Raw genomic sequence first — 15,279 nt, forward strand, 5'->3', positions numbered from 1 at the left:
CATGCACAGCTGAGGCTTAACACTGCTCAATGAGATCAGTGTGCAATGATGATGCTTTTCCACTTCATTCCAAGGAATGTTTCTTCTGCCCCTCCTTTTCCCTTGCCTCTTTTAGCTCTGGTTAACTGCAGCGGAGGAGGTTTACTCACAGAGCTTATTCTGCTTTCTTGTAGTTTTCTTATTAGCGTAGACTCACTTTCCCAAGGAATGGCAACCTAGTCTGGTTCTCAAAGCATTTTTGTAGTATAAAGCTTAATGGGTTACGTACAGTGTTACATAGAATGAAGCTCTCGTGCTGCGCGCTGAAGATTTACAATTACTTTAATTTAATCCAAATGAAAATGTTATGAGCCAAGTTGTTTTGCAGACATCTCTTTTGGAAGGTTATTTGATTCCTTACACTTCATATGGAAGATTTAAGTTGAGGTTTGGCCGCTACATTCATGTGTCCAAATATATTTTGGGGATTGGTTTTTCAAAGCAGGCCTTCTCAGTTTTTGCAGGTGCCATTTTTTTGTCATGTCAATTTGAAGGCAGAGTACATTGCAATTTGGAGAGGGGAAAGCAGAAATGAACCATGGGCAGCCCCAGATGCGAACCACTCCCACGGGTCTCTTTGCAGCAATGGGAAATCAGTGCGGCTGTGTCCTCTGGCTGCAGGGTTTGGTATCAAACTTCGCGGTTTGCTTCTCTGAAGCACAGCAGTGCGTGCTGACACGGGCCTGGCCAGAGAGCTGGAAACCTGAACACTGCCTCAACCCTGCGCCCCGCGGCCCCTGAGGCTGGCGGTGTGAAGGCTGCTCTGTATCACAAGGTGCTCTGGGCAGGAATATCCATTTGCATTTATTAATGCGTATCAGCGTTTTGCCATTCATAAGGGAGAGAGATTTGCTGCTTGGGCCCCTCACAGTGCCTTTGAGAGAGCTTGCTGAAATGACTTCTAGGAAACAAATCCTGAGGTTGCTCGGTGTGGGTGGTGTGAGGGAAGGACCATCGTGTCCCTGCCAGCTCTGTGTGGGTGTGCAGCTCCTCCATAGGTGGCTATAATGTCAGCTGTGACTGTGAGCTCGTGTTGTGAAGGTGTTTTCTAAGACATTGGAGAGGGACAGACCCCTGGTAGAGATTTTCTGTGTATGTGAACTTGGCAACTGAGCTGGCAGCGTGGTCTGGGAGGTGTGATGGGACCTGGAGCCAGCCCCAGCCTGCTGCAGGTAGCTCACCTTCGTGGGGGAGGCTCTTGTGAGCTGGAGCAGCATTAAGGTTTGTTTAACAAGCTCAGCTGCAAAAGCACTTCCCTGAAATGTTCTCTTCGTGTTTTAAATTCCTGCGTTCTCTTGTGGAAATTAGCAATGCAACGTAGGGATGGTCTAATTGCACAGTGCTTTGTTTGAGCTAGAATCAACATTTCCTTAACGTATTATTAAGCCCATCATACAGGTATATATATTTTAATTGAGGTCGTATTGTTAGCATGATGTGTGCTTGGCTTTACTTCCTATGGAGGTTCTCAGAAGATACTAACGCTCTGAATTGAAGGAAAGAATGAAGATGCTGATATGAAGCCCAAGAATGTTAAGTCTGTTAAAAGTGTAACTATAAAACCTTGGTTGCTGAGCCATCTGCTTTTAATCTTCCTATTGCTATGCAGTCTTCTGGGGACTTGGACTTGGCAACAGATTTCCAAATTGCTAAATTAATCTTGTCAGCTTCAGGAAGCACCAGAAAACCCTTGGGAAACCGATGCTGTGCTCAATTCCACCTGTGTGAACTCACCGCCCTCGGCTCACGCAGTGACTTTACGTTTTCTCTGATAGAGCTGTGTAATCAAATATCTGCACACACTGATGTGCAAACTGAAATATAACTGGATGACTTGTTCTGAGCAACTTACGCAGAAGTGGCCCTGGAATATTTGAAACACTTCCTGCTTTATCATCAGGCAGTTTCAAACATCCACGTGGATATCGAACAAAAATGCCCTGTGATGCTGCAGTGGCAGCAGTGCTTTTTTTTGGTCGAGCCGTTGCTTTATGTGCAGGTGATACCCTCTCACTGCATCCCTGTTCTGTCACCAAGGGTTGTCAGTGTGCATGAGGGCTGGCCAGAACAGCCCCAGCAAGGACTGTAAGCGCAGGGTCTGCCCCTAAAAAGACAAACAACAAAGAAAATCCCGCAGTGCTTCAGTTTCTGTCTGTGGGATGACACGGCAGAGTTGGAAGCTGGCTTCAAACACCTGTTAGCTTCAGGAAATAACTGTGTAGAAACAATGATTTCTTAATGTGCATGTCCAACAGCGTGACAAGCACTCGACAAGTAATACGACCGAGACTGCTGTCTCTGCTGGAGGCCTTGCTAGCTCTACTAAAAGGTGCCACTCTGCATTTCTGGCCTTTCCATACCGAGGAGCAGCACTGCAGCTCAGTGGGTCCCACGGAGCACTGTGCCAATGTAGTGGTGAAGCCAAGGAGCCCTGGGGAGAAGCCTGGCACCGCCTGCAGCAGCGGATGGCTTTATTTAGGAGCTGTGCTAAGCAGCTCCACAACTGCACCTTGCTTTGCTGCAGAGCATTTCTGGCACGTTTTCAGGCACTGTGTGGCTTCACTGCACGTAAGAGGCCTGCACATCTCCCTCGTGCTGGTGATCTCCTGGCACACGCCGAGCAAGCTCTTTCTGCCAGGCTGGGGTCTTTTGCAGCTTTGCCTTGGAGAAGCTGTGGTGGAGCACCAGCAGAGTGAAGCAGAATTTCCACCTTGTTTTCCTTTTTCAATTCTCAGGGAAAAGCCTTCAGAAAAATCCTGTCAGTCTCAGTTGTGAAATCTGACATGTAACCTAAAAATAGCATTTCGGTGAGAGCTGTGAGCGTCTGAAATGAACTGACTGGAGGAGCAGAAGTTGGCAAATCCACAGCACTCAGCATTTCCAAAACTAATTTTCCACATCAAGTCTCCTCTTCCTTTTCCCCATGCTGTTTAAACAGGAATGTAAAAAGAAACTGTTAAGGAAACCCACATATGTAATTGTTAGGGGAGGAAGAAAGTTTGTGGCTGCAAAGCAGGAGAAGAGCCAGATTGCTGTTACTGCTCCTTCTCCTGCCACAGACTTACGTGACCTTGGCAAGCCGACGTTTCCCAGATTGTTGACTAATGCTGGCTGCTCACTCCTTGGACACGCAGCGTGGGACAGGTTGGATGGATGTTTTCAGGAGCGGTGAGCAGCCAGACTTCAATTAGATCACTCAAAATAAGGAGGTGTGTTTTTCAGCTCTGCTCCTGTGCTTTGTGCTCCTCCATGGTGGTAGGGAAGAAAGGCAGGCAGGGCTGGCGGGGCTGGGGTCTCGCATACCCAGCTGAGCATCTGCCCTTCGTGTCCCACATTTCCTCATCAGCAGGATATTCAATCCTGAAGAGTCAACAGTGAGTTCCTGTACAAAAAAAAAATAAAGCCTTTGCCCAGACAAGTGGGGAAATATTAAGGCTCCCAGACTGTACAGTCCTCCCATTATATCCTATTTCTCAAGAGAGTTATTTTTCTCAAGTGCAATTTGCTGTCTGATGTTTGTCTAATTTTTCTGTGCGAGTGTGTGGAGTCTGCAGCAGTACAGTGAGGGATTTCTGCTAGGCGAAGGAAGCAAGGAAGGGGAAAAAAAGCTTGTTTGTATCCTCCACTCTCCCAAATTAAGAGGGAAGACTTTGAAGTATAAGAATAGTTTCTGTATTATGTACATATTGTAGGATGTTTAACCGTGGAGATTAATGCTTCAACAATGCATTTCCAAACACCATCCAACTTTATTCTAAACAGTCATGAAAAAAATTCTGATTGCAACAAATGAAACTCAGCTATTTGTTTTGTTTTCACAGTTGGAGATTCTGTACACACAGAGAAGTTGCTTGGGGTCTGAAAGTGTTTACCCTGCCAAAAATAAATGTCCTAAAAATGATCACTTAGCATTCTCCAAATCACTGCATATTTATTTACCATGAAGAATCTGCTTACAGAGCCCATATTGTTTTTCTTTTTTACATTTCAACTTCAGTTAAAAAAATAAAAATAAAAACCAGGCTGCTTTACCAACGCCCATTTCTACTCATAAAACCATTTCTAGTCATAAAACTGTTTTGTAACTATTTCTGTGTGGGCTGTGGTTAATCTCCAGACAAGCTTATTTAGCAACCAAAGGTGATACGAAACCAGATTTTTCAAAGCAATTTTTTAAATGCTGCACGGTGTTTGGAATTTCTCGATTGTGTGAGAGCTTGTAAACTTGCAGATGGTTCTCTATGTAGTGTTAGTAAATTTAAAAATACTACTACTAAACTGCTGGACAAAACTCACGTTACAGAAGCAGTTTGTGTTCAGAACAGCCTCTTCCAGGAAGCTCCAGGAGGAGGACATTGCTGCAGGGAGACCTCCGAACCTGGATGTTCGCAGCCCCACCTGTGGTTTTTCCTCCCCAACAAATGCTGTTTTATTTGCAGATTTACATGCTTAGAGAATCTTTGCTGTTGTATTTGAATATTTTTGGCATCCGTGAATTGAGTCTGAATTGAGTTTGATCACCACTTTACGGAGAGGGAAACTGGGGAAGAGCAATGAGTTACCCGAGGACACAAGGTGGCTGGAGATGTGCAGCTCCTGCTGCCAGCCTGGTGCCTGCTGACCTCCCCAGTGCCCATGGCTGTGCCTCCTCTGGGGCACTGCTGCAGGCTAGTGGCCCTACTGCTGGGGGAACAGCAGCCCTGTGCTGCTGGAGGAATAGTGGCCCTATTGCTGGGGTTTGCTGCTGGTCTCACGGGGAAGTTTTTGCAGTTTTTCTACCCCAGCTCTCCATATGTTAGAAATTTGTCTGTCTGTTCCCTTTCAGACTTGTAGAAACCACCCAATGAATTGCTAATGTGCGGTGGGAAGAAAAAGTCTTAAGAAGCCTTGCAAGTGTGAGATCACAGAGCCTTAAGAAGGCGGCAGCGTGGTCTTCCCAGCTGCCTGCCACCTGCCTGGGGCTGCTCTGGCGCTGGGAATCCTTCCCCACCTGACTTGGCTGAGCAGAAGGGGAGCAGTGTGGGGTGGTGGGAAATCTGTCCTGCAAGCACCAGGTACCTGTGATGTGGCTGCCTCTGCTGCTGCTGGTGTGTGTGTGTGTGAGCCTCCTTTGTGCCTGCTGTGCCCATGTCTGCTCAGGTGATGGCTTTGCACACTGCAGTGCCTCCGTGAGATGGGTTTGGCATACAGCACAGGACTCTCGCTTAGTCTTGGGAAAGAACCATGGTGAGTCCTATGCAGAAGCCAGTTACAGCTGTGTGAATCAGCTCTTTATGGTGTTACATGTCTTTCATCTCCTTCCTGATTGTAGAATATAGATTGGATCACTTAGCAAGGGAAAGTGGTAGGGATATTTCTTTTCTTGCCATCCTGCTGTAAGGGCCGTGAGATTTCAGTAATTATCCAAACTGCTGCAGCCAGGGCCAAGATGTGGAGAGAAGAGCCTGAGTCCTCTCTGTCCAGATATTGCCATTGAGAGGGGTCTGGATCAGATTGCTTTGTGCTGCTGGCTGTATGGTTTGTTGGTAGTTACTCAATTGAGATGCCTTAGGCTGCTCCCACGTATTATCATGTTGTGTTACAGTGGAAAACACGAGGACAGCAGCAGGTAAATGAGGGACCTGATAGGAGTAGGCATATGGCTTTTGCATGAGCTGAACTCATCACAGCTGGGGGTGTCCCATGATTTGTGGTGAAAGTACCTGTAGAGTTACTACTAGCAGTGTGTGCCTGTGTGCTCTGTGGATGCAGAAGCTCAGCAGTGTTGCATTTTGTCTTTCTTGAGTACTCCAGCATTCATAACTCATGCCCCTGTGAGGAGCTTTAAGGACACTTTGACTTTTCTGAGGGGCTTATGAAGGGCTTGGCACCTTGTCAGCTGGGCAGGTTCAGTGTAGTGCTTTGACCCTCCAGCACGAAAACAAGGGTCTGCCATACAGACCAAAGATGTGCAGGGTATGTTGCTTAGTGACTGACAACATCTAATTGCATCTTTTTAGCATGTCCATCTCTGTAGAAGTATACTATTAACCCAGCATGATTCTACTCAGTGTTTGTTACGGAGGACATGATGATCAGCTGTAAGTGTCTGTGCCTGCACTGCAGCCTAGCAGCTAAGCTCTCTGCTGTGCTGTTGTCAGGTGTCCCCATCCCTATGGAAGGATGTGCAGTAAAGTGCTTTTGTTATCTCTGTACTGACTGAGTAGAGCATGTCTAAATAGAAGCCACTTGTCACCTAACGTGACTGGCAGTTGCTATGTCATAGCTTTCACAGATACCTGATACTGGGGCGGTTAGCAGCTCTCCTGACCCAGTTGTTTTCCAGGCTCCCTGCAGGCCGCTGCTCCATGAGCTGCTGGCTGCTTGGCATGCACTGTGGCTTCGTTAAGGGTGCCCTGGTTTGGTGTCACTGTAACGCACCTTCTGGCAGCTTGGCTGAGTGGAGATGGTCTCATGCAACAACCATTTCACCTCCTAAAGCAGCGATGCTCGCTGCAGTTTGGATGCCATTACAGTTCCATGACCTCAGGAGACGGCTGTGCATTCACACTGCCAGGCTGAGAATACTTGGCATTGAGCAAAAATTGCTATTGTGTCAAGGATTTGGCATGGCTCCCTACATGATGGGAAATAGGCGCAGAGCCCAGTCAGCATAATGCAGTTGGTTTCTTGCTGATTTTTTACCTGCCAAATCTGGAGCAGAATAAGTAGTTATGGCTGATGTCATTCTTTTTTAGGGTCTTATTTATTTTTACAGGCATCTGACTAGCTAGATTACTGAGATCTGAACTCATCCGGAATAATTCTGTGCAAATACCTAACATGATTATTTTAACATTTCAGATTCAAGGAGCAAAGTACGTCTTGACCTGCTTGCTTTATAAAGCGCCTGTGGTCTAATTGAAGAGCTCATAACTTTTTCTAATAACTAGTTGAGCTTTTTCTACTTCCACTGGTAAACAGCATTTTCCATCTTTTTTTTTTTTTTAAAACCATTCAGCTACAATGAACAACACAAGGATGTCTTAAACTTGCTTTTACTGTGATCCTGGCACTAGCAAGTACTGAGTTCAGTAATAAAGGCAGAGCAGACTAATCCAGAGCCCTATTTTAATCAAAGAAGGATTTCCTAGTACTGGGGATACAGTTAAATGCCCCATATCAACACTTTGAGCTCCTGTGCATCCTGTGCAAAATCTTGCTGTTTGTTAGGATGAGAAGCATCTTGTGCTGCAGCCCCCAAAGTAAAATCAAATTGTTCCCCTTCAGCCCTGCATGGCCTTCTTCCCTTTGTTCCAGAGCTGCACCTGAGCTGTGCCCTCCTCCAGCACAGCTGAACTGTACTTAAATGACCTCTGACAAGCAAAAGGCTAGTTGTTTTGGACTGCAAAGTTTGGAGGCGAGGCTCCTTGTGCCCATGTCCCTGCTGTCCTCCAGCCCTTCCTTTAATACTCAGCAGTGCTGGGCTTATGTGCTCAAGGTTGCAGTGGCACTGGTAGGGCAGGCAGACCTGAGAGCGTGCACTGCCAATCACATTTTCCCCCTGGGCCTTGCTTTGTAGACCTAGAGTTGAAATCCTGAAAGGAGATCCTTTAAGAGAGACCTGTGAGCTCATGCAGATCAGTTTGCAGGATTGAGCCTCGAGAACCACGGTAATTAATAACAACTTGGCAAGACCGTCCTGGATTTCAACAGGAGTTTTGCACTAGAACAGGATAAGAATACAGCATTAAAATAAGGCAGACAGTTCACAGCAGGCTGAAGAGAGAGGCCAAGATCAACAGGATAAAACTCTCCTTTTACAAAAACTGCCCAAAGCATTTTCGTCCACACACAGAGCCTTAGTTCAAGGCTCGTTGAAGTCAATGGGGAAAAAAAACTCATTAATTTCAATGGGTTTGAATCAGTTTGAACCCCAGTTCTGGCCAGAGAACAAGTGTTTATGAGCTGTCCATGGGTAAATTTAAGCTGGAAGCTGAGGGAAATCCGTGCAGAGCAGGAAGGGTCTGAAGCCACCTGCAGTAGAAAGAGGTGGCCAGAGTGCCTATGGAATTAAGATGAGGCTTCACTGAGCTAAAATAGACACTACGGAATGTGGTGGGAGCAGAAGGAAGGTCTCTGATCCTTTCCCACCCAGGGTCCCACGTGGCAGAGTAAGATCGTGCCCCGTTCCTTCTCTTTCCTGTAATTGCTGTGCAAAAAACGCCTATTTTTGGCAGTTGCTATTTTATGCTTCTGGCATAGCTTCATTTCAAAGATACGATGTGTATCCAAATTACTGAGTATTTAGGAATACTTCATGACAAATATTGCTGATATTCTGCGCAAACATCACGTGTTGTTTTGTCGTACTGAAGGGGGAGGAGTTCCAGTTGTGTTATTCTCTTTGTTACAGAACACGTGGCTTCAGGTCCCTCTCTCTTAAGGCCCTTGCAATTCAGCTGAACTCTCATTCTGCCCCTACCATGTATCTGAAAAGCTTCTGTGGCACAAATTCCTGCACGTTGGACTTGGAGATTTGGGGTTTGTGGGCATTCATGAAGGTGTTAAAGGCTCTGGTTGGGCCGCACCGCCATCCTCGCCACTTCCCCGGATGCCCTTCTCGTTCTGCTGAGTTTCTACTTCCCTGCTGTGTTTTACTTTGCTTTCTGAAGTGAGCTGTGTCCACCCTGTGCCGTGAAATGTTGTGCAGGTGGCTGTAGGGTGAGCGTGGGCTGTGCGCAGCGCTGCATGGTGGGAGCAAAGCCACAGTCCCTTCACAGCGCAATAGCAGACGCACAGTATCTCTGCCCTTACAAAAAGGAATCCAAATTTAAGACAGTGATAGCTTTTCACAGATATCTAGTAATATTTTTTGGGGGAAAAAAAAAAAGCAACCAACAAACAACCAGTCAAAAAACTCTTGTCCCTTGTGGATGTAAATTAGGTGTAAAACAAGCTATGTTCTTTTTTGCTTATCCTGATGCAGACTGGATTATTGCCTGCAGTTAATGAACTTTAAAGTCAAGATTGTAAAATAAAGTCTCTGACACGGACTTTTAGCAAGATCAGTGACTCAGCTACATCAGCAATTCTGGTGTCCATACCAGCTTTGATATTGCTTCCTGTATTAGTTCTGATGTGAATTGCTTTGTGTGAATGAATTTGTGATGCTAATGACACAGTAAAGGATGTATTCTGGCTGATGAATCATCCCTTATGTCAGATCCAGAGCTGCATTGAGATCACATGCAGACCGGTGTGAACCTGGAAGAATTAAAGTCAGTGCAGTTACTCTGGATTTGCACCAAAGTAAAACAGAGCAGAATCTCACCCATATTTTGTGCAAGAACAAAACAGAAATGCGAGGGTTCTGAAGCACGTTCATGATACAGATTTGTTTTTCTTAACAACAGTGAAACGAAAGGGCTTGGAGCTGGTGCCAGATTTGGTTGAAGTGCTGCCAAGTCTGGTGTGCTGATTTGTATGGCAACATTGGCAAGCGAAGCGAGCGTTTACATTGACTGCTATATTACACGTTGATGCAGGACGGGGGAAGTGGTTCCACCAATTACCTCGCGTTCTGCTGTGTGACCACAGCAGTCTGAGGGAACAGTCATCTTTTAATGAGCTCACAATGAAACGCTTGGGCTGAGATTTAAAAGCCATTTAAGGGGCAAACAGTGTGTTACGGCCTTTTATCAAAGCTGCTATGAGCATGGCATGTTAGAAACCATTTTGGTGATGGGAATGAAGCTATTTCTTTTATGGATAAGTATAGTTACAGCTATTTCCTGCACATTCCAGGGATGGAGAAGTCAGCTTGCCAATTTGCTCTTGACATATTTACAGATGGAGAAGCCACCTCTGGACTAGTTTCTGCAAACATCATGTTCCATTATGAAAACGTTCCCAAGACTGAGGGTGAAGAGTCTGGCTCAGAATATCTCCATCTCCAGACAGTGTGGGCCCGTGTCTGCGCTCAGCTCTGCTGGGGAAAGTCTGAAGTCATTCCATTAACTTTTCAGCATGTGTTCTGGACTGGCAGTGGAGTGGCTGAGGTTAGAGCCTGACCTTCAGTCTTCAGTACATCCACAGTGGACTAAATTCCTGGATTTGTACGTTCTTTATTTTCTAAGCAGGAAATAGTCCCACAGAGTCCTCTTACGGGATCTACTTTCTCAACAGTGAGAGTCTGAAAACTGCAAGGACGTCCACTATTATCCAAATTCCACAATTAACGATGCATTCCCAGAGTGGAGAGGGATTTCTGTCGTTGCCAGCAGGGCTGGAGATTCAGCACTTCACGAGCAGGAAAGAGGAGCAAGCAGTCCCTGAAAGCAGCTCTATCAGTGCTGTGGGAATGAAAACTGAACCTAAAGGCCCCTCAATTCTGATATCAGCAAAGCTTTTAAGTGCATTCTTGAATCCTGGCACCAAGGCTCGTGCTCAGATGTTGTACCGAGCAGAGCTGGCCTGCTGAGCTTAGCCTAGATTTAGGTAAGATCATGCTTAGCAAAAAGGCAAAGGAATGAACATTGGGCAGTGAGTTATATTTTGGTAGAGCCCTGCAATGTGATGGGAAAATTCCCACTGCTCTCTGTGAGTCTTAAATGAGAGCATAGTTACTGTATGGGCCAGGGTGTGGTGGAACAGATGGGAATGTGAAAAACCTCTGTGAAAATGCTTGCATCGGTGTCACAGTCCTGCCACCTCACAGCTTGAATGGAGGATTTGTTGTAAGTTTGCTATCAAAAGGTTTTTGCAATTGAGCCAAGGCAATGTCTCTGCTAAACATCTTTCCAGAATGTGTTTTTTATGACCAAATTCTAATCTCTTGGAAAAAAAGAGTTAAAAGTGGAAAATCCTAAATACAAGCCATGCTGCTTCACTAAAAAAGGAGATGGCTACCTTTCATTAACCACATGAGCAGGCAGTGCAGATATTATAATGCTGTGGTGTTCATATTGCAACAGGTAGATTTCTTGGCACTGAAGGTTGACAGCCCAGGTTGCAAAATTACTGAGCTGTGTTCTGCCTGCTCTTACATGCATGCTGCTAGAGCTAAAAAATGCTAAGTGTCAAGAGGACAAGAGTTGGCCCATTGTCTTTGTTTGCTGTGTGCAAGTCATTGGCTGTAAGTGCCTGTTCACATCAGGTGTAAATGCCTGTTACTAGCAGCAAACAAGATACAGTAACATGGTGGAACTCTGTAGAAAAGAGCTGGAAAGCAGGTCAGCTGGTCTGCGTGTCTGAAGGAATGAATGAAGGGAAGCCAAGAGGCTGTGTGTGCTCAGGCCAGGAAAAAGCCACCTCCCCAGTGCTCCAGGGGTTTGCTGCTGGCTGCCCAGCAAGATGTGCCAGCCAGGGGCCCCCTGTGTGTTCTAAGGGAAAGCAATGCTTGCTATCTTCTTTAGTAGAGAGTTAACCCCATTTGTAATGAGTTTTGCTAAAACATACCTACTGCTGAAGCCATTGGGTGTTTGCCACTGGCTTTGAGACAAGCCAAAATAGATCCAGAAGGAGGTTGTTCTGGAAAAGGGAGAACTTTGAAGCAGATCTCATCCAAAGCCCGTGGAAGCCTTTGTTGTGGTTTGGGTGAAGCCTTCTCATGGGATAACACGGGTAGGTATATCCTGTGTGCACAAAGTGAGTGCCTTCTGCTGGTGTAATGTCAGTTGTGGTGTTGTGGTCAGCTTTTGATACTGGCTCCTCTTTTATCCCATTGAAAGCACATGAGCGGTGAGGGTGATGCTCGGGGCAGGATGAGCCAGGGGACAGCAGTGACCATGTTACATACAGCCCACAGGGAGCAGTGCCCTTCCCTCAGCCCCTTGGGCCCAGAAAGAAATAGGAATTTTCCAGCCCCAGGGTGCCCTGCAGCCTTAGTGCTCAGAGCTGACATTCCCACCACTGAGCACCAGGCGGGAGTGCTGCGTTTCGGGGGTCAGAAATACAGGAGCTGCAGCACAGAAACCAAACAGGCATCCAGAATGTCAACTTGGACAAATGGAATTTGTTTTTAGGGGTTATATGTGTCAGCCTACTATGAGTCGGTTTTTATTACTGGACATCTGGATCTGTATGGGTCTGTGCTGTCACCTGATGCAGCAGAGTGTTTGAAATACAGCAAAATGTATTGGATGAGAAACATGGGAAAAGACTTCTTGGCATCTTGTAATTTAAAGAAATTGCAATCTACGTATCACTTAGAAGTATACTGCACTGGGAATCCTCAGAGTTGTGGAACCTCTCGTTGCTACAGCTTCTGGATGATTTTCTCAAATACTGGCATAGTCATCTTGCTGGCTTCTCAGAGTCCCTAAGTACTGGTTGCATTTCTATGCATGTGTTACACATTTAAATAGCAGTAAGGCTGTAGATGTGACTCAGGTCATGAGTAAAAGAAACAGTGGGATTTTTAATTAAGTCTGCTCATTTTCTTTAAGGCTGACAATACATCTGAGAATTTGACATTTATTTATGAATGCATTCCAAATTTGCACGCTGCATATCAAAACCTGAGACGAGCCTAGTGAGGGATGGGGTGGGGTGCTGAGATAGTGTATCTGCCTTGCTCTGCTGCCCGCAAGTGAAATTCTTTCCATCTGAGTCCTAACAAGGTGGTGCTGGGTGAAGCAGAGCCCTTGACAGGAGGCTGTCTCTTGCCCTGAGTCAGCCACAAAGTTCACTTTGTTTTCATCCACCTCTGCCTCTCCTCTGGCATCCCAGCTCCTCCAAGGGTGGTGACTCCCATCTCCTGTTCTCAGGGTGGGGAACCTGTCATCTTGCCTGCTTGCTGTGCTCTCTTGCACTTGCTCTGTAGGAACAGGCCCCTGGGGTTAAACAAGACTCCCCTCTTTCCAAGTGACTGTCTTCTCAGTTCAGACCCACACGATAACCTAACACAGCACATTTACTTCCCAAACACAGGAGTGCTATACAGGGAACAAAGGAGAGGCAGTCCCTGCTCCCAGTGTGGGCAGCCTGATGCTTGCAGCCCCACGGGGGGCTCACAGTCCCCAGGCAGTGGGCATTATATCATGTTGTATCTCAGGCAGAGCTTCTAACCAGGGAGCTCTTGATCTGTAAGCAGAAAGTCATTCCTGATGACTCTTCTCCCCAGGGCGGCGCTGATTCCGTAAGCTAAAACAGGAGCAGCAAGCAGTAAATGCATCCACTTGGTTACTGGAGAGAGAGGCTTGGAGTCTGAATTCAGTGGGGATCTGGTGAGTAAGTAGACAGTGTTTAAAGATGGCAATTACTTTGATGGCCTTATCTGTTCTTTGAAGTCAGAGCCACTCCCTGCCCTGTACACACGTGATAAGCCCAATCGGATTCCACGTATCTTCTCTGCAAAAACATGGGGCTGAGTTGACTCAGCTGGGACTGGAGCCTGTGACTTTTAGTGTGGGTGTGCTGTGTTTTCCCTATGCGTGCTGAGGGGCATAGTGCAGCCAGGCTGGCATCAGCATGAGGGGCTGCCCAGCATGCACAGCCTAGGCCTTGCTGAATTAAATGCCAGAATGCAACATCCCCACTGCCTGGATGCTGCTAGCCCTCCCTGGAAATGCAAAAACTGATGCTAGCTGTGCAGTGATCTCCATGCAGACCAAAAGGTGGTCAGTGACTGAGGAGGATGTTTCTTCAGCATGACTTCAGATATCATACATGGCTTTCAGATGCCTGTCCTGTAGTAAGGCTTCAAACTTAAGCTGCAGGGAGTCCACATCTGGGTCATTCAGTGTTGGGTCATTCCTTATGGTATTCCTGCAGGCTGTACATGGGGAGACAGAGCTGGGCTGTAGTCAGGCAGCTAGAAATATCAGGGGCAACAAAGCAGAGCAAAATTAGTTACAAAGCAACTGAATTTTTTTCATCCCTCCCCCTCACATTTTTTAACAAGATTCTTTTACCACTAGGAATTTCATCCTAGAGAAAGCTGGCAAAGGTCTGAGAGGCAGAATGCACCTCTGTTGCCCTGAGGAAGGAGCAAGGAGAGATGTTACTGTGAAAGAAAGGCCAGCAAGAAATTCCCTTGTTATCTGAATTAAGTCTTCTAACGCATTAGTAAATGTAGCAACAGTGCTTTTCGGTAGCCACAGCTTGTTAAGGAACAGCACTTGGAGTGATCCATCAGTTTATGTAGAGGTAACTTCAAATCAGTAAACAAGTCATGCTAAGCTTGCTGTGGCAGTGCTTGATCCTACATTAAATGATTTAATAGCAATGTACTAGAAGTGCTCGTAGTAGATAGTGGTGGGGTTTTTTGTTTGTTTTTTTCTTTTTTACCCAAAGAATGTACATTCCACCTTCAGGCCAAAAAAGGAGGGGAAGAAAAAATATTGTGTTTGTAAAACACTGATTTGGAGCCAAAGGATTTCATGTCAAATTCTCTCAGATCCTTACAGTAATTGCAAGCAACACTCACAAAATCTGAGCTCAAAGAGCTTCAGTGTTGAAATTCAATCCATTTCAGGTCAAGAAGCCAGTGGGGAGATGTTGTCTTTGACAAAAAGACAGGTGAAGCTAGTTTAGAGCAGAGACAAAAAATAACTCGAAGCTACAAAATGCAGTTGTCAGAAATGTGTTTCACTTACCAGGCTAAAATGTAATTAGGCCTGATTCAGCTCTGGTGAGAGCTGCTGGAGGCATTTCCAGTGATGGTCAGTGCTGACTCACCAGTGCCCAGCCCCAGGCAGGGCTTGCAGCTCTGATTCTGCTGGGAATGTGAGCTTCATTTTACATGCAGTGTAAGACCGTTTTTGTTGTTACCTGGCTTGCAGTGGCACTGTGCATAATAGAGTCACCTGAGATATGATGAAGTGTAAAAATACCCCTTAAAATGACAACATTCTAAAATACGTAGAAATTTTACAGTCCTTCCTTCCTGGCTTCCTTTCCCACTTTGTGTAACAAAAATGGGAAAAGAAAAGAAAGTAAAAGGGGTAAAAAAAGCAGTTTCTTCAGTACCGGAAGTGAGCTGATTGCCAGTTGCTTTTTAACACTGAATTAGCAGGAAATTTCAGGTAACTGAAAATAGTCGTCTTTTAAACAAAATAGAAAGGAATTGTTAATAGGAAAGAAATCCCCACCAGTCTCAGAGCATGAGAAAATTGTCAGGGCAGTCCAGAGAGTAGGAAAGGAGAATTCCAGCTGAGCTGTTCGCTCAACACGGAGCTGTATGATGCAAAACCTCGAGGGAGGAAGAGCTGCAAGGAGAAGACCTTGGTTTCAGCAGTGCAGGAGCCTGCTAAGCTG

At 46.0% G+C, this 15,279-nt stretch overlaps 1 protein-coding gene across 3 annotated transcripts in view; it reads left to right on the forward strand.

The window, feature by feature from the left end:
* The window catches only part of COPRS (coordinator of PRMT5 and differentiation stimulator), a 133,594-nt gene that overhangs the window by 67,795 nt on the left and 50,520 nt on the right, over window positions 1-15,279 (forward strand). The window contains exon 3 of one of the 3 annotated variants that reach the window (XM_090122100.1): window positions 9,826-12,411. The exons of the other annotated variants lie outside the window; for them this stretch is intronic. Coding sequence (XP_089978226.1) covers window positions 9,826-10,091 — 266 coding nt within the window. The 3' untranslated portion in view covers window positions 10,092-12,411. Of the gene's footprint in view, window positions 1-9,825; window positions 12,412-15,279 lie in introns of those variants that run through there. 3 annotated transcript variants of the gene reach the window in all.

The sequence above is a fragment of the Phasianus colchicus genome, chromosome 20 (genome assembly GCF_987193195.1).
Source record: "Phasianus colchicus chromosome 20, bPhaCol1.hap1.1, whole genome shotgun sequence".
NCBI lineage: Eukaryota > Metazoa > Chordata > Aves > Galliformes > Phasianidae > Phasianus > Phasianus colchicus.